General features: G+C 44.8%; 1 protein-coding gene across 4 annotated transcripts in view; it reads left to right on the plus strand.

Annotated features, from left to right (window-relative positions):
• LOC143982908 (cytochrome P450 2G1-like) overlaps positions 1 to 10686 on the plus strand; it is a 101914-nt gene extending 91228 nt beyond the window's left edge. For 2 of the 4 annotated variants that reach the window (XR_013274531.1, XR_013274534.1), the window contains 2 exons: positions 4366 to 4846; positions 5137 to 6808. Coding sequence is in view for 1 of the 4 variants with exons in the window: in XM_077482038.1 (XP_077338164.1) it covers positions 9951 to 9993; positions 10436 to 10574 (182 nt within the window). In the remaining 3 variants the exon portion in view is untranslated. Of the gene's footprint in view, positions 1 to 4365; positions 4847 to 5136; positions 6809 to 9950; positions 9994 to 10435 lie in introns of those variants that run through there. The other 2 variants (XR_013274532.1, XM_077482038.1) reach the window with 2 other exon arrangements.
• Positions 10687 to 27386: the final 16700 nt, after the last annotated feature.

Here is a 27386-nt window from a genome sequence, read left to right on the forward strand (position 1 = left end):
CCACATATAACCATGGCATGTGTGAGCAATATATCATTTAGTGACAACTTTTTGTAAAAAAATTTTTTTTTTTTTTTTTTGTCATTATTCAATCCCTTAGGACAAAAAAAATAAATATTCAATGGGCTCAACATACCCATCAGCAATTTCCTTGGGGTGTCTACTTTCCAAAATGGGGTCATTTGGGGGGGATTTGTACTGCCCTGCCATTTTAGCACCTCAAGAAATGAGATCGGCAGTCATAAATTAAAAGCTGTGTAAATTCCAGAAAATGTACTCTAGTTTGTAGACGCTATAACTTTTGCGCAAACCAAAAAATATACGCTTATTGACATTTTTTTTACTAAAGACATGTGGCTGAATAAATTTTGCCCTCAATGTATGACTAAAATTTAGTTTATTCGATTTTTCTTATAACAAAAAGAAGAAAATATCTTTTTTTTTCAAAATTTTCGCTCTTTTTCCATTTATATCGCAAAAAAAAAAATCGCAGAGGCAATCAAATACCATCAAAAGAAAGCTCTATTTGTGGGAAGAAAAGGACGCAAATTTCGTTTGGGTGCAATATTGCATGACCGCGCAATTACCAGTTAAAGCAGCGCAGTGCGAAATTGCAAAAAGACCTCTGGTCCTTAAGGTGTTTATTGGTCCGGAGCTGAAGTGGTTAAACAAACACACCTAATTGGAATCCATGCATCCGGCGCCCTGCATGCATGTAGATTAAGGGGCCTGATGCATGGATGGGGGGGGCAGTGCCCGTGGGCCCCTAATGGACAGGCCACCACTGCCTTAAAATATATAAACCATACATGTAAGTAAACAAGATACTCAATCATAAAATATGTTTCACCTGGTAGTAAAATAAAGGTAGCCAGGAGTGCAGAAATAGCTAGACTTGAATTATATTTGTTGCAATGTAAGCTACAGGAAAAATCAACTAGGACGGTAAGACCAACTCTACTACTGACAAGAAAGAGCAGTACAAGAAAATGAGGAGTTATTTCAAACCAAATTGTAGTGGAGAATAAAAAAAGTTGCTGGGGGGGTGGGACTTTTTGATACAGAGTCTTTTTTTTGTGCATCTTTTTTTATTTAAAATCCAGCATGAATGCACAGAGATTACAATTGGGTTAATTTACTAAAAGTGCAAAATCTGGTGCGGTTGTACGTAGAAACCAATCAACTTCTAGGTTGTTTGTCAAAGATTAAGACCAATTGGGTCCGCCTGTCAGTTTTTCAGGCAGATCCAATCAGAACACCCATTGTTCTGTATGGTGCGGCCAATGCCAGCGGACATGTGTCTGCTGACAGCTGCTGGCATCCGATCCGGTCCACTAAAAGCAGACGGATAGGAATATATTCCCCATTATTCTGTTGGGTTGGACTGGATCAGATGACAGTCGGAAGGAAATGGACAGGCAAACCCCAACTACCCCATAGAGAACAACTTGCTGTGACCTAAAACATGAATATGTGAAAACTTGCAAGCTGCTATGCTAAAACAGTGAAGCTGCCTACACTTTCCACACTTCCTTAAATAATGTAAAAAGACAATAATAATAAAAAATAATAAAATAAGTGCAGCGCTAAACTAAATAGACATAGGAATGTCCCTTAGGAATATAATGAATACTATACAATTGTAAGCAATATAAAGTGCAACGTTCCAAATAGGTCTCCACAAAGTGTCCTTATGTAAATCAAATGATAGTGAAAGCATCGTGCCAGTCCATTATGTGAAAAATAAAAACAATTATAGATGAAACGATCTCTCCACAATCATCCACCTCTGTGTATATTCTCAAAATCCTTGTGCTCCCTCCACCGGTTGTGCCCGCACCATATAGACTTTACATATGTGCCTTTGAAAATGGTTAATCCTCTGGAGCTCTCCTCCTGGTATTCCTCCTCCTTAAAAGATGCCGTAAGCTTCAGTCACATCGATCACCTCTTAAGCCCTGTACACACGGTCGGAGAATCCGTCGGAATGCGTCTTATCGGACCGTGTCGTCAGATAATCCGACTGTGTGTGGTATGCATCGGACTGATTCCGTCCGAATCTCCGTCGGACCCAATTTTCCAACATGTTGGAAATATTTCCCGACCAACTGGGCCGGTCGGACCTAATCCGATCATGTGTAGAGCATTTTGATCGGACCAAGTGCCACGCATGCTCACATTCAAATTCCGACACGGAAGCACTCGTTCAGGTAAAACTACTGCTCGTAAGCGATATAGCACATTCGTCACGCTGCAATGTTAAAAATTCATTCATCAAGCGCATTCTCTTGTTCTTTACAATGCTGCAAGAACGAACTTCTTTTGATGCTCATAGTCACACACACTTCTCCCGAACGGATTTCATTACTCTTTTTTAACCATTTCAGCAATACAATTTTAGTTTGCGTCACATCTACACAATTTTAGATTTGGTTTATTCTTTTTTGGATGTTTTTTGGAGGGTGGGGGGGGTTGCCTAAAAATCTCCTTTAAAGACACTTTGCTCATTTCTCCTTATTTAATTTTTTTTATTTTTGTGTAAACTTACAATAACAACATTATTCTATTTTTTAGATTTTCTTTTTCTTTTTTAAGCTACATGAGGTTGTTTAGTGTTAACACCCCTTGTTATTTATTTCACTTTGTTTTTTGGAAATGTACCTGCCTGCTCACAAATAAACTGTACTTTTGGAAGTAAAACACATACGCAAGTATTTCATCCAAACAAAAAATACCTTTATTTCGGTGTCAGTAACAGATAAAGAGGGAGGCAGCAATGTTGAAACTGGGGAGATTCGTGAAGCCTTGGGCCCCCAGGGCACACATCAAATATTTCAACGCAAAAATTGGTGGCCTGAGGAGTACATATCTGAGGGAGAGAAGTCTGGTCCTGAAGTCCATGAAACCCGGAACAGCAGCAGATGACATCTATGTTCCCAGGCTGTGGTACTACAACAGGCTGCATCTTCTGTCAGACCAGACTGAACCCAGGTCATCACACTCTGGTCTTCCTTCCACGCTTCCTTCCAGGCTGTGGCTGTGGTGCTGGAGGTGTGGCAGAAGGAGGAGGGGGAGGAGGAGGAGGAGCAGGGGCATGGGCCAAACGACACAAGTGTGTTTCTGGTGTCATTTGGCCCAACAGACCCGTGTTGAGGGTTTGGAGAATAACCTGCTCACACAAGATCTGTTGCCCCTGCTCCATTTTCTCAAGCTTGCATGCAACCAAGGCGGCAAAGGCCTCTTGGTAGGTGGGTTTTGCTTGGAGTGCCGCAGAAGCCCCACCAATCAGCCTCAGGGCCGACTCCTCAACATTCCCCCCCTTTCTCGCCCTTCTGCGTGGAAGGCGGAGGGGAGGGACCTGGCATTCGGTGAGGCTCCTTTGGCTGCCCACCGCCTGGCTGCCGCTTACCCCCGCCTCCTCCTGGCTGCCACTTTCCACAGCCACCTCCTGGCTGCTGCATTCCACACCCTCCTGGTCCTGGCTGAGTTCTTCCTGTGTATAAAAAAGGGACATCGTTTGAGTTTTTGGTTCATCAAACACACACAATTTTCACATCAACACTGTTGCAAATTGTTAACCAATAGAAAAGACTATCATTCTGAGCCCAGCATTTTTCTTTCTTGTCCCAAAGGTTTTGGCCACTACTGTCTATTGATATGTGAAACACTTTCAAAACTCACCAATTAGGGATCAGAAATCAAGTAAACATCATTCATTTTGACTCCACAAATATGTACAACAATACTATACCTGGTTCAAGCTGGGCTCCTCCAGTTCTTCCTGAGTGGAAGGCCCAGGTTGGGCGTCGGAAGACTCATCAGGTGTGGAATGGAGCATAGGAAGGAAGAGTAGAGAGGGATTCTCTGGCCTCAGCCTGGTCTGCCAGAAAATTCATCCTGTCATAATACCACAGGGTGGGGACATAAACCTCAGCTGCTGAAGCTCCAGATTTCATGGACTTCAGCACCTTATTCCTGTCCTTCAGATATGTACTCCTGAGGTTCCCAATTTTCTTTTTGATATATTTGTCATCTGCCCTGGGGACCACCGGCTTCACAAACTCAACCAGTTCCAACAGTGCTGCCTTCCTCTTCCTCTCTGGTCTGTTACTATACAAAGGGTGCGTGTTTCGCCACAGGATTGGCATGTCTCTGTATTTATCGATGAACAGAGGGAGGAAGCTATAGTCATTAAAGCCGTCCATAACGTCTGCAAGACACAAACACAAGACAAACCCTAATGTCAGGCTAAACTCCACTAATGCAGGCCTCAATCTATAAGCACTGTAGCCTAGTGATGTGCCAAGTTCAAAATGTTACCTTTGTTTGCACGTTCGTCGCCTCAGCTTCTCCCTCTGTTCACAGATCGTACGGACGACACACGCGTGTTACGTTTTATATACAGTGCGCATGCGTGCAACTCCGCCCGCCCCTGACGTTCTTTCCAGACTATTCCCTGCCCCTTCGCTTCCGGCGCAGTGGGGAGAGCACATGGCGGAGAGAACACAGGTGTGCACTAATAATTACACTAACGAGGAGGAGGGTGAGGAAAGCCCGGAGCCTGAAACGTCCCGATCCAGGAAGACAAGATTTAAGGCCACAAATATGTCTTTTGGAGAGATGTTGGAGATGGTCGACATATTGAACAGGACCGACTATGATGGAAAGTATGGACCTTACCCAAACCCAAATATCAGAAAGGCCAAGATCATGAATAAAGTTGTGAAGATTCTTCTGCCTAATTTTGTGGTACACTGATCCATGGATCAACTGAGAAAACGCTGGTCAGACCTGAAACTGAGGGAGCACGAGCAGTACATAAGGATCAAGCGTGTTCTTGACAAAAGTAAGTAGTTGTCGTGTGTTCATATGATTATTATTGCTTGCATACTGCTCCATGTGCTTTGAGTTCATGTTGTGCATTTTAAAATGGCCACTTTCAAGTTCATGGTTTCATTAGTTCGTAGGAAACATCGTTCTTCCGGTAAGTATTCTAGCTGAACACAGTGTCCCCAATAATGTTATGACCTTGAAGCTCGGCCAAAAAAAACAATTGAACAACACTTCCAAACAATGTTTCATATTGTTAATTCTTCCCTCTGTGTGCTCATTCTTTATTTTTTCGAAATCTCATAGGGGAGAGAAGACTCGGCAAGTATGAGGACACCAGGGACACCACCCCTCACAAAGAAGGACAACTTCCAAAAGCACAAATAGAGGAGCAGGAGGAGGAGGAGGAAGGAGAGATCATGCAGGTTGGGCAAATTGTCACCACAACAGGTGAGTGTCGGAGAACACAGCTTCCGGTAAGCTCATCAATGTATGTTACCATATTTATATTACATGGTGTTTTTTTTTTGTTTTGTAGGTGATGTGGAAGAAGATTTCCGTTTTACCAGTGAAAGTGCCCAGATCGGGGAGATAATGGGGTGCAATCGGGATTGGGAACATATCCTGCAAAACATCAATGATGTTAATTGAAATTTGAAAAACATCATTGATGTTTTGGGGAGAGTGTGAAACACCCCAAACTAGATAGGGTCTTATTTTTGGAATTTTACTAACAAAATGTTGTATTTCATAAAAATTAAAATTTGGAAGATGCACAGAGTGTGTAAACATGCATTATCTCCCATCATGGGGGATCAATGTATGTGTTTTGTGTAAAGTGTCTTAGATGAACGGGTTGCAGCCCCAAAGCATGTACATTGATCCCCCATGATGGGAAATAGCACATGTTGACACACTGTGTGCATCTTCAAAATTTTGATTTTTCAGGGGTGACACCCCATGTGATGAAGGCAAGATCAGACGTGTTTGTACATACTCATGTCTAATATTGTCTTCACTTTTCAAAGTTGAACTTTGTAAGTTCCTGTGTTCTGTATTTTACAGTTAGATACATGCCTGTTTACACAAAAACAACAATTAAACAAAATTTTTATTAAACTCAGTTTTGGAAACACACAATTTCTTGGTTGGTTGTAAAAACCTTTTCAAAACGCACATGTGAATGTGGTTGGATTAAACAGTTAAATTAGCAACAATGTGTGGCTTCCTTTTTCATGGCAACAAAAATGTATTTGGAGTACAATTTAAGTTTGTGCTGAGAAGGAGTGTGATTTACTAAAGGCAACTCCACTTTGCACTCCCAGGGCAGTTTCAGGTGTACTTTTGCAGTGCACTTGTAGTGCATAGTGGATGGGCCTTTACTAAAAAAACACCCACAGTGATGTATAAATTTTGACAATCATGCCATTTTCCTGCCATGGTGCTGAAAATGAGCACGATTTGGGTCAGTAATGCACTACATACATTAGTTACCAAAAAAGAAGGTGTGTGTGTAGCAGACCCACAACATAATAACATTATCTGAAGAAGAGACTGTCCCCTCATCTCGCTCTGAACTTGGGTTTGCACTGTTGGTGAAAAAGGCACAACTTGATAAAACCTAATTATACCTAGGAGACACATAAAACCAAGCCAAGCAGTAAATGAAGGAGTTTCAGATAAAACATTTTTTTTAAAATGCCGCTCAGACATTGTCTGGCATATCAATGGCCCCCTCTACCCACAAAGTAGTCCATGTATTGTGTTCTAACCTCACGGGCGCTTTGGGGGGGCAAGCCAGGATGAGCATGTTGAAGGCCCGTGAGGTTATCTGCATTGTCCATCAAGTCTGCTTCTTGTTGGCCAACTGAGACCGCATAGTTCGCAGAAACTTTTTTCAAATAATTGTGAAGAACACAGCACGCCAGCACTATGTGATTCAGTTTGTATTCCACCATGTGAATAGGCGTAAGAAAAAGGCGGAACCGGCTGGCCAGTATACCAAAAGTGTTCTCCACCACTCTTTGGGCTCTGGACAGGCGGATATTAAAAATCCTCTGGTCTGGGGTGAGGGTCCTCATGGGGACCGCATCAGATGGTTCGCCAGGGCAAACGCCTTATCCGCGACGAAGACGAACGGAGTCCTTCCTGATTCTCCTCTGGGGGTGGAAAGCCCAGACTGCCACTCTGGAGATGCCAGTAGAACTCTGTCCGTGAGAACACTCCACCATCCGACATCCGTCCATTTTGCCCCACGTCCACATACAAAAACTCATATGTCGCAGACACCACCGCCAACATCACGATACTATGAAACCCCTTATAGTTATAATAGTATGACCCGAGTTGGGTGGTGGGACGATGCGGACGTGCTTCCCATCTATTGCTCCTCCACAATTGGGAAAGTCCTAACGACTGGCAAAGTGGGAGGCCACAGTCTGCCATTCCTGTGGCGTTGAAGGACACTGTGGAGTGAAAAAAGAACAAAAATTAGTAATTTGACCAATCAACATTCCAAGCAGATTACACACAAACATTTTGTGACAAAATTAGTTAAACATTTTGGGAACTGAGTATTTAAAGCCTAAAGTCTAATGTCCCCTTATGAGAGTCATCACCCCTCCATCCCCCCCATCTGATGGGCCCTTGCTAAAAAATGAGGGGGGGATGTTTAGGACAGGTAACCCTCTCCACTTGATTGAGAGCTGAATGGCTAAATAATGTGTGATACTTTGGGAAGCCCCTCCTTAGTTACACTATTGGCAGCCCACGGGACAGGTAAGAAGTGTCAGAATAACAAAAATTTACCAAAATGTAAGCACTTTTTGACATTCTGATATTACATATCCAGATAATTAATAGGTTAAAACCCAAAAAAAAAAAAAAAATAGAAAGTATTGAGGCAGGCCCTTGCACTACATGCTTAGGTGAATTCATCCATAAATGTGAGCATCAAAAAGGTAGGTATAATGTGTATTGAGTTTGGTAAAGTCAGCAGATAGAGGATTGCTATCAGCTGAGCTAGCAGTTGGGGGGATCCTAATGAGTTTGGCCCAACCCCCCCCCCCCCCCCAAAAAAAAACACAAAAAAAACACTCTGCATGAATTGAAGCACACACATCACATTTGTAGACATTTTAGGGGGCGTTTAGGGTAAAGCAATACTATGGAGCTGACAAAAGACATTGTTAAGTGACTAGACTATAGTTTTATGGGCCAAGAAGAGCATGGTGGGGAAGTTAGTGAGGCAAATATGCCTGAGGACAAAGGGGCAGAGCATATGAATTAGAGCATATTGCAATGATGGAAATTAGGGAATGAGGAAAGAAATGCAAGACATTAGCAATCATGAAATACATAGAATGTGATGTTAAAGGATAAAACTTACCTTCATATAGTCCTTCTGCAGGACCTGAATTATGGCAGAACAGGTCTCTGGAATAATGATCCCCAGAGCCTGGGGGGAGATGCCTTTAGAGAACTTGAGGTCCTGAAGGCTTCTCCCAGTCGCCAAGTAGCGCAACGTGGCGATGAGCCTCTGCTCCGGAGTGATGGCTTGCCGCATGCAGGTATCCTGCCTGGTGATATAAGGAGTCAGCAAAGCCAGCAGACGGTGAAAAACGGGGTCTGTCATCCGGAGATAATTCCTGAAATCATCAGGATTATTCTCCTGGATCTCACAGAGCAAAGGCATGTGGGAGAACTGGTGACGCTGGTGCAACCAATTCTTGGTCCACAAACGCCTCCCCTCCCTGTTCATGGACCGGGCTTGTGTCAAAGTAACAACCCCAACACGAAGCCCCTGCACAGCAGAAACTCTACGACGAGTACGTAGAGGAAACATGGTTTGAAAGCGGTCGGCTGGTTAGAACGGACACCAGAAAGCACAGATAAACAGCAAAGCCTGAAAGAACGACCTGAATAGCAGAAGCAAGCAGACAATAAGAAATGCCTTTCAAAGCGTACTATACCAAGATATAGTCCACAATGATCAACAAATACTTACTGACTGCACGCACTGATTATCAGATACGCAAAGACAAGCAGAAACTGAAGAGCTGTAGCGATCTGAATCACAAATCTGAAAAGAGCGAATCGTCTCTCACCAAACTTCTACTAACAGGCGATAGACACAAGATCAGCAGAAGGAGCCCAAAGGGTGCCGGACGTGGAGCTGAACTTCCTTTTTCTAGTCCCGCCGTACACGGCTTACGTCGCCGCGTTCTTGGCAACTGCTAAATCAGACAACTTGGCCCGACCGTGTGTATGCAACAGTTTCGGACACAATCCGTCAGATTTAGTCCGACGGATTGTGGTTGGCAAAATCTCCGACCGTGTGTACGTGGGCTAAGTATTATGCCTCCTTAATGCTGTCTGTGAACTCCAATCACAACGACCACATGCAAAGCACACAGCTCTTGCAATAGTGCTTTATCATTTTTAAAAATGTATTAAAAAATTGTACAACATATATGCACTCACATTTGGATAAACTTAGCCAGGCATGTATATATTACATGTGCAACTGTGCTAGGACGAATGTTTCACCTTTCAACCGGCTCTGCAGCCCCAGCCATCAGTACTCCCTCCGCCTGTTACACTCAGACTGTCCCTTCTTTCTTCTGCAATCGTCAGCCTCTCAGGTCCCTCCCACTAGTTTTGGCACTCCTTGTGACTTCCTCAGGGAGATGTGATTGGCTAACGAATATCCCATTATTTATATAGCGGTTACCGCTACCATTTTTTCCATAGCCCATGTCAATGTATACCATGGCCATTTTCCTGTAGCCTATCATTAGAATATTCATCCTTCAATTGGGGAGGGTTCGGTTAACCACCGCCGCAAAAGAATGAACGCAATTACAACTTTATCACAATAAAAATATTAACATTCTAGCAAAAAAATATTTTACAATCCAAAGTTAAAACAACAAGGGCAGAAGATTTAATAGATGTAAAGTTGAAAAAATGACTGACGGTCCGCTTTAAGCATAGTTTCAATTGATATTTCAATTTTAGAAAGGCTAATTCTTGAGTCTAATTCTTTAATTTTACACTTCCACTAAATGCCATCAGTAATTGTTTTTTTAATCCATTTATAATTCTCTTTCGCTTCACAGGGAAGCGGATCTGTCTGGGTGAAGGTCTTGCAAAAATGGAGCTCTTCGGCCGCGTACACACGGGCGGACTGTTCGTCCAACTTTGTCCGCTGAACAGTGTTTGGGCGGACAGTCCGCTCGTGTGTGGGCTTTCAGCGGACAGTTTCAGCGGACAGTTGGACGGACAAGGTTTTTCGGAAATTCCGTAAAACTGTCCGCTGAAACCTTGTTTCAGCGAACAGCCCGCTCGTGTGTAGGCTTGTTCGTCAAACAAAGTTGCGCGCATGCTCAGAAAGGATTTTCACGCCGAAAGCTATAATGCAGTGTATAGGACGTCGTATTTTTCGTCCCGTCGTACGTGCCGTTCACGTCATCGCGCATGGTTTCAGCAAACTGTTCGTCCGTCGTGTGTGGCCATGTCCGTCCATGCTAAGTTTGAGCGGACTGTTTGCCGAAACTGTTGGACGGACAAAGTTGGGCGAACAGTCCGCGCGTGTGTACGCGGCCTTCTTGTTTTTCACTACAATTTTACAGAACTTCACCTTGAAATCCCCAGTAGACCCACAAGATCTAGACCTTACACCACAAATGAGTGGATTTGGAAACATTCCACCTACCTATGAACTGTGCTTCCTCCCTCGTTAATTGAACTACTGAATTTTATATTGTACTTGTTATTTTGAGTTTCAAACCAGAAATCCACCTTCCAACACAGTTAAAGTGTATATATATATATATATATATATATATATATATATATATATATATATATATATATATATATATATATCTATATAGTGCCTTGCGAAAGTATTCGGCCCCCTTGAACTTTTCAACTTTTTGCCACATTTCAGGCTTCAAACATAAAGATATAAAATTTTAATTTTTTGTCAAGAATCACCAACAAGTGGGACACAATTGTGAAGTGGAACGAAATCTATTGGATTTTTTAAACTTTTTTAACTAATAAAGAAATGAAAAGTGGGGCGTGCAAAATTATTCGGCCCCCTTGCGTTAATACTTTGTAGAGCCACCTTTTGCTGCGATTACAGCTGCAAGTCGCTTGGGGTATGTCTCTATCAGTTTTGCACATCGAGACTGAAATTCTTGCCCATTCTTCCTTGCAAAACAGCTCGAGCTCAGTGAGGTTGGATGGAGAGCGTTTGTGAACAGCAGTTTTCAGCTCTTTCCATAGATTCTCGATTGGATTCAGGTCTGGACTTTGACTTGGCCATTCTAACACCTGGATACGTTTATTTGTGAACCATTCCTTTGTAGATTTTGCTGTATGTTTGGGATCGTTGTCTTGTTGGAAGATAAATCTCCGTCCCAGTTTCAGGTCTTTTGCAGACTCCAACAGGTTTTCATCCAGAATGGTCCTGTATTTGGCTGCATCCATCTTCCCCTCAATTTTAACCATCTTCCCTGTCCCTGCTGAAGAAAAGCAGGCCCAAACCATGATGCTGCCACCACCATATTTCACAGTGGGGATGGTGTGTTGAGGGTGATGAGCTGTGTTGCTTTTACGCCAAACATATCTTTTTGCATTGTGGGCAAAAAGTTAGATTTTGGTTTCATCTGACCAGAGCACCTTCTTCCACATGTTTGGTGTGTCTCCCAGGTGGCTTGTGGCAAACTTTAGACGAGACTTTTTATGGATATCTTTGAGAAATGCCTTTCTTCTTAACACTCTTCCATAAAGGCCGGATTTGTGCAGTGTACGACTGATTGTTGTCCTATGGACAGACTCTCCCACCTCAGCTGTAGTTCTCTGCAGTTCATCCAGAGTGATCATGGGCCTCTTGGCTGCATCTCTGATCAGTCTCCTCCTTGTCTGAGCTGAAAGTTTAGAGGGACGGCCAGGTCTTGGTAGATTTGCAGTGGTCTGATACTCCTTCCATTTCAAAATGATCGCTTGCACAGTGCTCATTGGGATGTTTAAAGCTTGGGAAATCTTTTTGTATCCAAATCTGGCTTTAAACTTCTCCACAACAGTATTACGGACCTGCCTGGTGTGTTCCTTGGTCTTCATGATGCTCTCTGCGCTTTCAACAAAACCCTGAGACTATCACAGAGCAGGTGCATTTATACAGAGACTTGATTACACACAGGTGGATTCTATTTATCACCATCAGTCATTTAGGACAACATTGGATAATTTAGAGATCCTCGCTGAACTTCTGGAGTGAGTTTGCTGCACTGAAAGTAAAGGGGCCGAATAATTTTGCACGCACCACTTTTCAGTTTTTTATTTGCTAAAAAAGTTTAAATTATCCAATAGATTTCGTTCCACTTCACAATTGTGTTCCACTTGTTGGTGATTCTTCACAAAAAATAAAAATGTTATATCTTTATGTTTGAAGCCTGAAATGTGGCAAAAGGTTGAAAAGTTCAAGGGGGCCGAATACTTTCGCAAGGCACTGTATATGTGCGAGAGAGAGAATATATCTCCACCCTGCCACCTTACAGCCTACGTGCAGCATTCCGTATGAAATTGTACACATAAGAATAACATTTTTATAAAGAAAAGTTAGAGCTGAACTCCAGGCAAATATAAAATACCACAGTTTGCAATTTGTATTATCTGTAGAATCTAGGGAGAGACGAGTTACACTTTCAGCCACTGAGGTGCCGTATCAGAAATAGATAAAATTGAGGTTAGCAATCTGACTGTTCTGTCTGGTAGGGCTTTGTAGACCTCTGTACTAGCTGAATAAAGTAAAAGATTGTTGCAAAATTGCAAGGAAAGCAGATTCCATATGTGTATATAAAGTGTGTATTTAGCTTATTGATTGATTTAAATCTTAATCTGCTTGGATAATACCGTGTAATAAAATGCATAGACATATCAGGAGGTTTGCATCTAAAAACTGGAAATAGAGGTTAGTTCATTTTTTTTTTTTATAAACTATGATACATTATATTGGAACTCAATGGGTATTTTTAACATGTATCCTGATATTGTGACCACAAATTCTATCTCTGTTACCTGTTTTATAAAATTAAATACAAACTATTGAAACATGGAACTCAATGTGTATTAGCCCTTGTACACACGGTCAGACATTCTGCCAAACAAATCCGTTGGATTTTGTCCGACGGATTTTGTCCGACGGATTGTGTCCGAAACTGTTGCATACACACGGTCGGACAAAGTTGTCAGAAAATCGGATCGTTCAGAACGGGATGACGTTATTTCGTTACGATGGAACTACGTTCACACTAGTAGCCAATAGCTTTGATGTAGGAATTTGATCTGAGCATGCATGGCACTTTGTCCGATCGGAATTCTCTACACATGATCTGAGTATGTCTGATCGGACCAGTTTGTCGGAAAATATTTCCAACGAGTTGGAAAATTGGGTCCGACGGATATTCACAATACACATCTTTTCTGCAGGCATTCTGGTGAAATCTGAGTGTATGGTACAAAGGAGCCAGACATGGCTCTATAAATCTCCCAAAATAAGTTATATTATATATAGATGTAATTCAGACAAATAAAAATAATCTTAATACCATCAATGGACCAGACACCAGGGAGGCTCATTCTGAAGTAAACTAAGTCAATAAGGTCCTGGGACATCAAGAGCATGTGTCCTCAAGGAAGAAGCACAGTCATAGGCGCAAAACTTGTCGAGCATGTCACTTGTATCTTGAAAAGCAGAAATTACATCTTCTGAGTTACAAGGTCTCAGGTGTGAATGGGAAGCAGGTATGGTATATTTGGTGTTATCGCTCTCTCTCTCTCATACTGGTCATTGGAAGTTCAACATGGCACCTCATAGCAAAGAACTCTCTGTGTATCTGAAAAAAAGAATTGTTGCTCTACATAAAGATGAGCAAGACCCTGAAACAGAACTGCAGCATGGTGGCCAAGACCATACAGCGGTTTAACAGGACAGGTTCCGTAGAACAGGCCTCGCCATGGTTGACCAAAGAAGTTGAGTGCATGTTCTCAGCATCATATCCAGAGGTTGCCTTTGGGAAATAGATGTGAGTGCTGCCAGCATTGCTGCAGAGGTGAAGGGGCGGGGGTGGGGGTCAACTTGTTAGTGCTCAGACCATATGCTGCACACTGCATCAAATTGGTCTGCATGGCTGTTGTCCCAGAAGGAAGCATCTTCTAAAGATGATGCACAAGTAAGCCCACAAACAGTTTGCTGAAGACAAGCAGACTAAAGATATGGATTACTGGAACCATGTCCCATGATCTGATGAGACGAAGATAAACTTATTTGGTTCAGAGCTCTGGTGAACTCCATGCCCAAGAGGGTTAAGGCAGTGCTGTAAAATAATGGTGGACACATAAATATTGACACTTTGGGCCCAATGTGGACATTTTCACTTAGAGTGTATTCACTGTTGTTGCCAGCGGTTTAGACATTAATGGCTGTGTGTTGAGTTAATTTGAGGGGATATCAAATATATATATATATATATATATATATATATATATATATATATATACAGTGGTGTGAAAAAGTGTTTGCCCCCTTCCTCATTTCCTGTTCCTTTGTATGTTTGTCACACTTAAGTGTTTCGGAACATCAAACCAATTTAAACAATAGTCAAGGACAACACAAATAAACACAAAATGCAATTTGTAAATGAAGGTGTTTATTATTAAAGGTGAAAAAAAATCCAAACCATCATGGCCCTGTGTGAAAAAGTGATTGCCCCCTAAACCTAATAACTGGTTGGGCCACCCTTAGCAGCAACAACTGCAACCAAGCGTTTGCGATAACGTGCAATGAGACTTTTACAGCGTCCTGGAGGAATTTTGGCCCACACATCTTTGCAGAATTGTCCTAATTCAGTTACATTAGAGGGTTTTCGAGCATGAACGGCCTTTTTAAGGTCATACCACAACATCTCAATAGGATTCAGGTCAGGACTTTGGCTAGGCCACTCCAAAGTCTTCATTTTGTTTTCCTTCAGCCATTCGGTGGTGGACTTGCTGGTGTGTTTAGGATCATTGTCCTGCTGCAGAACCCAAGTTCGTTTCAGCTTGAGTACACGAACAGATGGTCGGACATTCTCCTTCAGGATCTCTTGGTAGACAGCAGAATTCATAGTTCCTTTTATCACAGCAAGTCTTCCAGGCCCTGAAGCAGCAAAACAGCCCCAGACCATCACACTACCACCACCATATTTTACTGTTGGTATAATGTTCTTTTTATGAAATGCAGTGTTCCTTCTACGCCAGATATACTTGGACACACACCTTCCAAAGAGTTCCACTTTTGTCTCATCAGTCCACAGAATGTTGTCCCAACAAGATGTGTTGTGGAGAAATTGAGACGAGCTTTGATGTTCTTTTTGCTCAGCAGTGGTTTTCTCCTTGGAACTCTGCCATGCAGGCCATTTTTGCCCAGTCTTTTCCTGATGGTGGAGGCATGAACGCTGACCTTAACTGAGGCAAGTGAGGCCTGCAGTCGTCGCTGCGCTCTTGGGGTAATTTTGGGCGGCCGGCCACTCCTGGGAAGGTTCACCACTGTTCCATGTCTTCGCCATTTGTGGATAATGGCTCTCACTGTGGTTCGCTGGATTCCCAAAGCTTTGGAAATGGCTTTATAACCCTTTCCAGACTGATAGATCTCAATTACTTTCTTTCTCAATTGTTCCTGAATTTCTTTGGGTCTCGGCATGATGTGTAGCTTTTAAGGATCTTCTGGTGGACCTTACTGTGTCAAGCAGCTCCTATTTAAGTGATGCCTTGATTGTGAACAGGTGCCATGATGGTTTGGATTTTTTTTCACCTTTAATAATAAACACCTTCATTTACAAATTGCATTTTGTGTTTACTTGTGTTGTCCTTGACTATTGTTTAAATTGGTTTGATGTTCCGAAAACACTTAAGTGTGACAAACATGCAAAGGAACAGGAAATGAGGAAGGGGGCAAACACTTTTTCACACCACTGTATATATATATATATATATATATATATATATATATATTTATTATATTAGTGGTAGTGTGGTGCCCCACCAGTGTATGGATCCAGGGATTCTCAACCAGGCAGGTTGAGGGGCTCCAGGGTATTTGCTTGTTTGAGAGGAAACTGGCTTTTCAGTTTCCTCATTATTTAGTAAGGTCCACTTTGGGACTTGGTGCCCAGGAATTTCTTAGAGATCCGGGTGGGATGATTTGAGATTTACCGACACACTGATTATCCAGGCGTGTGTTGGCCTGATAGTAGAGTCAGGACCATGGTTCTGGGCTCCACCCTCCCGAGGAGTCCAGGCAAGCAAGGAAAAAATGTGCATGTCTGCACAGTTCTGTTTGACAGAGGGTCCAAGCCTGTGGGCTGGAACAGCACGGAAGCTGGAAAAGAGTGCTGAGGTACAGGAACGCCAATATAAAGTCAAGAAGAAAAGCCTGAGCAGAGAACCAGGTGGCTTGGTATTTTTTGTTTATCACTGCTTTGAAATTGAAACCCCTGTGTGGGAATTCTGGATTGAGATTTTCTTTCTTTAATAAAAGTGGGCCTACAAGCCCTTAAAACTGCATATTTGGTATGGACTTCGCTCACAGGTAGGCTCTACACCAAGCTAAAGAACCCCCAACTTTACAAAATAGATAATAATTATATATATATATATATATACACACACACATACATACATATATATATATATATATATATATATATATATATATATATATACATATACACACACACATATATATATATATATATATATACAGTGGTGTGAAAAAGTGTTTGCCCCCTTCCTCATTTCCTGTTCCTTTGCATGTTTGTCACACTTAAGTGTTTCGGAACATCAAACCAATTTAAACAATAGTCAAGGACAACACAAGTAAACACAAAATGCAATTTGTAAATGACGGTGTTTATTATTAAAGGTGAAAAAAAAATCCAAACCATCATGGCCCTGTGTGAAAAAGTGATTGCCCCCCTTGTTAAAACATACTATAACTGTGGTTGTCCACACCTGAGTTCAATTTCTATAGCCACACCCAGTCCTGATTATTGCCACACCTGTTCACAATCAAGGCATCACTTAAATAGGAGCTGCTTGACACAGTAAGGTCCACCAGAAGATCCTTAAAAGCTACACATCATGCCGAGACCCAAAGAAATTCAGGAACAATTGAGAAAGAAAGTAATTGAGATCTATCAGTCTGGAAAGGGTTATAAAGCCATTTCCAAAGCTTTGGGAATCCAGCGAACCACAGTGAGAGCCATTATCCACAAATGGCGAAGACATGGAACAGTGGTGAACCTTCCCAGAAGTGGCCGGCTGCCCAAAATTACCCCAAGAGCGCAGCGACGACTCATCCAAGAGGTCACAAAAGACCCCACAACAACGTCCAAGGAACTGCAGGCCTCACTTGCCTCAGTTAAGGTCAGCGTTCATGCCTCCACCATCAGGAAAAGACTAGGCAAAAATGGCCTGCATGGCAGAGTTCCAAGGAGAAAACCACTGCTGAGCAAAAAGAACATCAAAGCTCGTCTCAATTTCTCCACAACACATCTTGATGATCCCCAAGACTTTTGGGACAACATTCTGTGGACCGATGAGACAAAAGTGGAACTCTTTGGAAGGTGTGTGTCCAAGTATATCTGGCGTAGAAGGAACACTGCTTTTCATAAAAAGAACATTATACCAACAGTAAAATATGGTGGTGGTAGTGTGATGGTCTGGGGCTGTTTTGCTGCTTCAGGACCTGGAAGACTTGCCGTGATAAAAGGAACTATGAATTCTGCTGTCTACCAAGAGATCCTGAAGGAGAATGTCCAACCATCTGTTTGTGTACTCAAGCTGAAACGAACTTGGGTTCTGCAGCAGGACAATGATCCTAAACACACCAGCAAGTCCACCACCGAATGGCTGAAGAAAAACAAAATGAAGACTTTGGAGTGGCCTAGCCAAAGTCCTGACCTGAATCCTATTGAGATGTTGTGGTATGACCTTAAAAAGGCCGTTCATGCTCGAAAACCCTCTAATGTAACTGAATTAGGACAATTCTGCAAAGATGAGTGGGCCAAAATTCCTCCAGGACGCTGTAAAAGCCTCATTGCACGTTATCGCAAACGCTTGGTTGCAGTTGTTGCTGCTAAGGGTGGCCCAACCAGTTATTAGGTTTAGGGGGCAATCACTTTTTCACACAGGGCCATGATGGTTTGGATTTTTTTTCACCTTTAATAATAAACACCTTCATTTACAAATTGCATTTTGTGTTTACTTGTGTTGTCCTTGACTATTGTTTAAATTGGTTTGATGTTCCGAAACACTTAAGTGTGACAAACATGCAAAGGAACAGGAAATGAGGAAGGGGGCAAACACTTTTTCACACCACTGTATATACCACAAAAACACGCCACAAGACTAACAAATTAAAGAAGACCTGAAGTGTGCCCTGGTCTGCTGGACGGTATCCCAAGAGAAGGGGGCATACCCAAGGTAAGTGAGTGGATGGTTTTGTAGAGAAAGTGTTTTAAGAGAAGTGCCCTAAGAAGGGGAATGGGTGGGTGGGTACCACGCATTGGAACCCACAAAGACCAGTGTGGGTGGTCTGCTTAAATACACCCCGCTCCTCCCACAATTTCAAACCACTATACTGGCCTTTCTATTTATGGCCAGCGCCCTAAGTCCGGGAGAGATGTGAACCATATAAACACGTCACAAGACTAACAACATGAAGTACACCTGCAGTGTGCCCTGGTCTGCTGGATAGCATGCCAAGAGAAGGGAGCAAAACACTTGGTTAGGGAGGTAATTATTTATTTGAGCTGATAATGTACTACTGGGCAAGCTTTCTGAAGGCTTGTAACATTTCTGCTTGCGGATTCCGAATGTATCGGGCAAAGCAAGCGTAATTTCCACCTGCCCATTCTCTTGATGACATGGTCCAGTACCCTGTGCTGTGATGCTGCTGACGCAGCTCCGACCCAGGAGGAGTATCCAGATTATTGGCCGGGGTCAATGCCTAAGTTAAGCAAGAGGATCCTAATGTGTCTGTTGAACTGGGTATCACTCAGAGGGTTGGTAAGGCATGGGATAAACTCTGAAAGGGCAGGCAGATGAGATAACGATTGGTCTAGAATGACCACTGGGCATTAGGTGTTGTAAGTCTGGAATAGTGATGGATGAACTTCCAACGGGACGTTTGGCGAACGCGAACCGCGAACGGCCAAAAGTGGCAAGGTTCACGGCAGACCCCATTGACTTTAATGGCAGGCGAACCTTAAAAACCTCCAGGTCATATTTTCAGCCACAAAATACTTACTAGCTGTGCACACATAGTCCCACAACATGGACACTGACATAGCAAAAGTATTAAGTAAATCTGGGATCGACAACGACAAGCATTATTTTTTTATCTGTGAAATTTTGACAATTCAGGAGCACATGAAGGCCATGGAGGAGAGGCAAGGTCAGGGCAGGCTATGAAGGGGGTGCAGGAGATGATCAGTGCGACAGTTAGGGCAGCGCAGTCCTGTGCCAGTGTTCCAGTGTCCCAACCTGTGCTTGAGCCCCTCCCTCTAACCGGCCCTTACCCCCACCTATGCAGGGCTCCAATGCGGTAGTTCAGAGGTGCCAGTCCAGTGCTGATCCTCAGCCATGGTGCTGGCACTGCCTGCTGATTGGCTTCTCTGCTGCTATCTCCCTCACTGTCTGAAACCAGCACCGCGATAGAGACTGAGCACTGCCACCAGCACCGTGATAGAGAGCACTGACACCAGCACCAAGATAGAGAGCACTGACACCAGCACCAAGATAGAGAGCACTGACACCAGCACCGAGATAGAGAGCACTGACACCAGCACCGAGATAGAGAGCACTGACACCAGCACCGAGATAGAGAGCACTGACACCAGCACCGTGATAGAGAGCACTGACACCAGCACCGTGATAGAGAGCACTGACACCAGCACCGTGATAGACAGCACTGACACCAGCACCGTGATAGACAGCACTGACACCAGCACCGTGATAGACAGCACTGACACCAGCACCGTGATAGAGAGCACTGAGACCAGCACTGTGATAGAGAGCACTGAGACCACACCAGCACCGTGATAGAGAGCAGTGACACCAGCACCATGATAGAGAGCACTGACACCAGCACTGTGATAGAGAGCACTGACACCAGCACTGTGATAGAGAGCACTGAGACCACACCAGCACCGAGATAGAGAGAACTGACACCAGCACCATGATAGAGAGCAAGCCAACGGTTCCATTGCAAATTGGGCAAGCTCTGGCCAGAGGTCAAGCCTGCCCACCCAGTAGTCCAGGGGTTCATCACTCCTCAGAGCATCCACATCGGCCGTTAACCCAATGTAGTCGGACACCTGATGGTCTAGGCGTTCCCTGATGCTGGATCCAGATGAGACCTGTCGATGGGTCGGCTGAAAGAATGATCTCATATCAGAAGTCCCCAACACATCTTCAAACCGTCCTCTTCTTGCAGGCGCTGTTGGATTGGTACCCGCAACTCTTTCTCTGGGAGTGGGAATTCCTCCTCTGCCAGTGCACGCAAAAAGCAGAATGCAGCATTTCTCAAAGCAAGGCCTGGAAGTGCTCCATTCTTACAGCCCTCTGTGATGGGGGTAACATTTCCACCATTCTGTGTTTGTACCGAGGGTCTAAGTACGTTGCCACCCAGTACTGGTCCTTGACCTTTATGTTTTTTATACGGGGGTCCCTGTTAAAACACTGGAGCATGAAGGCCCCCATTTGCACTAAACTGGAAGCGGTGTGGTGGCCTGGCTCGTGCTCATCATCCAGGATAATGTCGTCCTCCTCTCCCCATCCACGCACAACAGGGATCCCAGAAAGGTTTAAAGCATGCTCTTCTTGCTCCTCCTCATCCACCCCTGCACCATCCTCCTCTGACTCCTCTTCAGACTCCTGTTGTTGACTTGTCTCAGATAGAATAGCCCCCCTGGGAATTCATCCAGCATTGCGACTTCCTCATCTTCCTGCTCCTCCATGGCTTGATCAATGACACGACACAATGCACGCTCCATAAAGAAGGCATAAGGTACCATGTCACTGATGGCACCATGGCTGCGACTGACCAGTTTGGTGATCTCATGAAATGGCCGCAGAAGTCTGCATGCGTCGCGCATGAGCAGTCACTGGTGTGGTGAAAAAAAACCAAGCTCCCCAGAACCTGTTCTGCCGCAGAGTTCGTACAGGTAGTCGTTAACTGCCCGTTTCTGCTGGAGCAGCCTATCAAGCATATAGAAGGTTGAATTCCATCGCGTGGGGCAATCGCAAATAAGACGTCTGACCGGCAGATTGTGTCACAGTTGAATGTCAGCAAGGCGAGCCATGGCCGTGTAAGATCTTCTGAAATGGGCCGAGATTTTCCTTGCCTGCCGTAAGATGTTCTGGACCCCAGGGTATTGGACAACAAATCGCTGCACGACCAAGTTTAAGACGTGTGCCATGCATGGCAATTTGCATAATTTTGCCCTGTTTCAATGCGCTAAGCAGATTGGCACCGTTGTCACACACCACTTTACCAACTGTCAAATTGAGCGGTGTTAGCCACTGATCTGACTGTGAACGCAAAGCTGAAAGGAGTGCAAGGCCAGTGTGGCTCTTGGCTTCCAGGCACAACAGTCACAGCACAGCATGGCAACGTCTCACCTGGCATGTCGAATAGGTTCTGGGGAGCTTGGGCGGCGCAGCGGAAGAGACGCTAGCAGCGGAAAAGGAGGAATCACCCGAGGAGGAGAGGGAGGAGGAGAAGAAGAGGCAGGTCTGCATGCAATCCGTGGCAGTAAAACCAAATCTACACGGGTGCCATGGGTTACATGCTTGACAGCCGTCAGAAGGTTCACCCAGTGGGCAGTAAAAGTGATATACCTTCCCTGCCCGTGTTTGCTAGACCACGTGTCTGTGGTCAGATGTATCTTGGCACTGACACTGCCAGAGATACATTCACTTGCCGCTGAACACGGCCATATAGCTCTGGGATGCCCTTCTGTGAGAAATACTTCCTTCCTGGGATCGTCCATTGTGGTGTTCCAATAGCCACAAATTTTCGAAAGGCCTCCGAGTCCACCAGTTTATATGGCAGTAGTTGGCGGGCTATCAGTTGTGACAAGCCAGCCGTCAACCATTGGGAAAGAGGGTTATCCGGCGTTATTTTTTTTTTACACTTGAACATTTGGCCCACGGAAGCCTGCCTTTTTCCAGAAAAACGTGAGGATGGCATGATGGAAGGTGGAGTGGAGGACAATTGTGAGGAGAGAGGAGAAGGAGAAGTAGAAGATGAGGCTTGACGGTGAGAGCCTGGAGTGTGGCTTTGTGGGTTCCGTTGCTCCCACTGGGCTTGGTGATGGCAGCTCATGTGCCTTCTTAAGGCGGTCGTCCCTAGATGAGTGTTGGGCTTACCGCGACTTATGCGTTGACTGCAAGGATTGCAGATGGCAACCCTATTGTCAGCAGCAGACACGTTAAAAAAAGCCCACACTGCGGAGCCATGTGCCGGCGTCCTGGGAGCTCCAGATGTGACCGTACATGGTTGATGCCTCGCTCCTGATACATTAGCAGTCTGCTTTGTCCCTCCTGTGCAATCTAAGTTCTGCCTGCTTCTCCTCCCTATCTGCTGGTCCATATCTCCCTCTGAACTCCCCTCCTCTTCCTTTCTTGTGGGCACCCACGTGACATCACTAGACACGTCATCATCGACGTCACCTTCCCCACCGTTATAATTAGAGATCTCGGAGTAGGCAGCAACAGCGGGGACCAACCTCCTCCTTGGGCGGATGTGGGTACTGTCGTCAGACTGCTGAGTGGCGGTGGTTGCTACCTCCTCTTCCTGATCCAATGCCAAGAGTGGCTGGGCATTGGCAATGTCTTGTGATGGTTCGGAAAATAATTCCTGACTCAAGCGGAAGGTATATGGTGGTGGTGGTGGTGGTGGTGGTGGTGGTGTTGGCGGTAGTGTCTTTGGGGGTGCACACAGCAGAGAGTGAAGAGGGTATAGATCGAGAGGATGAGGAGGGTGCAGAAGAGTAAGGCTGAGTGAGCCACTTAACCAAGTCTGGTGCATCCTTTGACGTAATCACACGCACCTTCTGCAATTTGCCACTTTGGCTGAAGTCTGTGGCTCCTGCCCTACCCCTACCACCCCTGCGAAAGAGCCTGCCTCTTCCTCTGTCATTTTTTAAATGACCCTGTGACAAAAGTCTCTCGAGAAGTGCAGTATGTATGTGGAAGAAGGTATATAACACCCCGCTTCAATCTGTCGTTTTTGGGGGCCACTGGTCTATCACACCAGTTATAATACTTTTTTTTATTGTGTTTGTCACTCTTTGTAGTATCGCTGCAGAACCACTCAGCAGTCACAATGCTGCACAGTGGAAATGCACTATACTATGCTTTCTATATGTGCAAGTATTTTATATGTGTATTACACTTTATTACACATCTATATACTGCACACCAAATAGTACTTATTCCCAAATAAGCTGCGCTATACTGATCCGATAAATGCTATGTGAAGCAAATGAGTGAATAAATAAAGCATGAAATCAAAAAATATTAACAAAGTGCAGACAGGGAAATGCATATACTAATGTTCAAATATTAGTCCATCATCCCATCAACAAAAAATGTTTTGCTTGTAATCTCCAACGTGTTTTAAACACACCACACCGATATAGGAAAAGTGTCATCAGAGTTTGCAGGAAAAAAGAGGACTTCCACCACCAACACTACTGCCGCTTACCAGCTACACTGATCCCATCTCAGAGACCAGATATCGCCAAATCAAAAACGCTTCCTCTGAGTCAGGACTGCATGGAGGGTGTATCCTCTTTAAGCGCTTGGTTCAAATGGTTAGAAGAATCCTACGGCCACACCGCTTATTCCAATGGTTAGAAAAATCCTACGGCCACACCGCTCATTGCCCAGCACATATAATAACGAAAGGAATCGCCATAGTGTGATATAGTCACGAAATTTAATATAATAAAAAAGATTGCACTTACATCAAGTAGAAAAAACTTTGCTTTGTAAAACAAACAAATTCGCCGGCCGGCTTAGTAACGCTGCCCGTCGCTTCCGGGTCCAGCGTAGATCGCGGTGACGTCAGTACGTCGCTCCTCCCTACGCCGTTTCGTTATAGGTAACGTCTTCCAGGGGCACGTCATCTTTTCTCTGTCATTTTTTAAATGACCCTGTGACAAAAGTCTCTCGAGAAGTGCAGTATGTATGTGGAAGAAGGTATATAACACCCCGCTTCAATCTGTCGTTTTTGGGGGCCACTGGTCTATCACACCAGCTATAATACTTTTTTTTATTGTGTTTGTCACTCTTTGTAGTATCGCTGCAGAACCACTCAGCAGTCACAATGCTGCACAGTGGAAATGCACTATACTATGCTTTCTATATGTGCAAGTATTTTATATGTGTATTACACTTTATTACACATCTATATACTGCACACCAAATAGTACACCTATACCAGTCCTTAAAAGGACCTTTGTGGACCTAGTAGCTAGTGATTTGCAGACTGTCCCTCAGTCCCTCCACTGACAAAAGACAGCTGCAGAATCGGGCAGCAGTGCACTCAGCAATCACCAGCACCCTATATACTGTACACCTATACCAGTCCTTAAAAGGACCTTTGTGGACCTAATAGTAATAGCTAGTGATTAAACTGACTGTCCTTGCTCCACACAGAGTCCTGTTCCTACACTGACAAAAGGCAGCTGCAGAATCAGTCAGCAGTGTACTCAGCAATCACCAGCACAGCAGTGCACCAGAACCCTATATACTGTGCACCTATAACTGTCCTTAAAAGGACTTTTGTGGACCTAATAGCTAGCGATTTGTGTCACTACAGTCTGTCCCTGCTCCCCACAGCAACCTTTCCCTACACTGACAAAAGACAGAATGTAAAATGGCCACCAGATTAGGTCTATTTACAGGGGAGGGCTGGGCCAGGGGGCAGGGATGCAATTGCCCCCTGGGCTGCTCTGATATGCGGTGGCAAAGGCTGCTGTGTCGTCAGCTCAAAACCGCAACATGCACAGTTCTTGAGCTGGCCGAGTCCAGTACTGTGAGCCAGCGATGTCTTCATGTCAGGGCTGACAGTCTGTGTTACACAGCACAGCCCCGCCCAGCCCCTCCCTACTCCACACCATTGGCTGGCAGAGGCTGGACCTGCTCTCTGCTCAATCTGAGCAGTTGGCTGGAATCCAGTGAGGCTTCTGGGAGGCTGGGACCATCCAAGTAAGTGAGCTCCTCCTCTCTGCAGCCAAGAGTTTTTTTCTAGCAGCCTGTGCCAGTACTTTGCCCTCCTAGGGCTAGGTGGTATGATGAGGGCTCTCACTGACATGCTGCAGTTTGGCTGCAGTGCTGGTGTACTGTCAGTTATCCTGCATGTTGTCCCTGGGACATAGAGGATGCCATTTTTACTGCATGTTCTGAAAGTGCACAAAACGTCCTGCATGCTGCATGTTTGGTGCACTTTCAGAACATGCAGCAACAATGAGTAACCTAAAAGAAGTCTGAGGGGGTGTGACACCCGCCAGTACACCCGCACTGCAGCCAAACCACAGCACACCAGTGTGAGCCTAAATGCTTGTATTCACTTGCAGCAGCCACTGCCACTCCTCTGAAAAGTGATCCATGCTCAGGTCACTTTTCAGAGGCATTTGACAGGCAGTGAATAGTTGATATCACATTTCATCCCTGCCTGCTTTAACCCCCCTAAATGCCAATCCCTGCAGGTAATAACAGTTCACTTTGAACTCCACCTTATTTCCATTACTCTCTGTAGGTATTAGATGTGGTCTCACCTTTTTGTTTGCACATCTAATACCAAAGGGTACTTTCACACTGGGGCGATGTGTGCGGTAGTGGTACAGTGCTGCTCGTTTTAGTGGCGCTTTATCATTGTTTTAGTGGTGCTAGCGGGGCACTTTTAACCCCCACTAGTGGCCAAAGAAAGTGTTAAAAACGGCCGTGTTGCATTCATTTCAATGGGCTGGGCACCTCTCCCAAACCGCCCCAAAAATGCTGCTTTCTGGACTTTTCAGAATGTCCTTCAAGCGCACCGCCCCAGTGGGAAACCTGGGGTGGCATAAGAAGCGCTTTACAGGTGCTATTTTTTCGCACTAAAACGCCTGTACAGCGCCTTCAGTGTTAAAGGACCCGAAAGAGAGTTCTGGAAATAAGGTGGAGTTCAAAGTGAATTTCTACACCTAAGTGAAGCCCCCCTTTCAGAAGATTTGAGGATATTATTAAACCCAGAGACTGGTGGACTTAGGCCACAATAGACAGATTGAAATTCTGCCGATTCAGCAGACATTTCAATCTATCTCTGTGCAGACTGGTTGTACAGAATTTGACTCCATTAACTGACAGTACAGCCAGCGTGTCTTTATGTTTTTTTATGACTCTCAGCTACTCTGCTTGCTTGGCTTGCCCAGTGGTGTGGTGCTCACTCACCAGAGAAGCTCCGGACTCCACAGGTAGTGCTTAGTGTGGTGGCAGTGACAGCACAGTCTTTAGTCTTCATCTTCCTGCAGTCTCATTGGTCTGTGTACTGGGTGTGGGGAAGGGGCCAGCTCTTTTACTCAGTCTCTCTGGGGGCAATCATGCAGTCTTTTTCTGAGAGACTGCTCCATTCTCTGAGAGACTGCTCCACTTCACACTGCCTGTACAGAGACTGACTGCTTCACAGTGCCTGCACAGAAAGTGACTGCTCTCTCTGTGGAGGCAGTGTGAAGCGGGGTCTCTCTCTGTGGAGGCAGTGTGAAGCGGGGTCTCTCTCTGTGGAGGCAGTGTGAAGCGGGGTCTCTCTCTGTGGAGGCAGTGTGAAGCGGGGTCTCTCTCTGTGGAGGCAGTGTGAAGCGGGGTCTCTCTCTGTGGAGGCAGTGTGAAGCGGGGTCTCTCTCTGTGGAGGCAGTGTGAAGCAGTCTCTCTCTCTTTGGGGCAATGTGGAGCAGTCTCCCTCTTTCTCTGTATGGGGAATGTGGTGTAGATGGGTGGTGAGCAGGGCTGGATTGGGACAGATATTTGGCCCTGGACTTCATCCAGACCGGCCCACTTACATTTTCAGTGTCCCATCAGCACTCCCTTACATCAGAGTGTCCCATCACCAGCCCCCTTACAACAGAGTGTCCCATCAGCACCCCCTTACATCAGAGTGTCCCATCAGCAACCCCCTTACATCAGAGTGTCCCATCAGAAGCCCCTTTACATCAGAGTGTCCCATCACCAGCCCCATTACATCAGAGTGTCCCATCACCAGCTCCCTTACATTAGAGTGGCCCACTGAGCCATCGGCCCACCGGGAAACTCCCGGTAGTCCCAATGGCCAGTACATGCCTGGTGGTGAGCTGATTCAGTGGTTCAATGGGCCACTTTACTGGACTTGCCCCCCAGGCCTAAGGCTGCCAGCCCTCCCCTGTCTATTTATAAGGTAGGGGGAATGTCCAATTGTCCATGTG

This window comes from Lithobates pipiens, unplaced genomic scaffold (genome assembly GCF_037356315.1).
Source record: "Lithobates pipiens isolate NorthernLeopardFrog02 unplaced genomic scaffold, aLitPip1_a1.2 Scaffold_1, whole genome shotgun sequence".
Taxonomy (NCBI): Eukaryota; Metazoa; Chordata; class Amphibia; order Anura; family Ranidae; genus Lithobates; species Lithobates pipiens.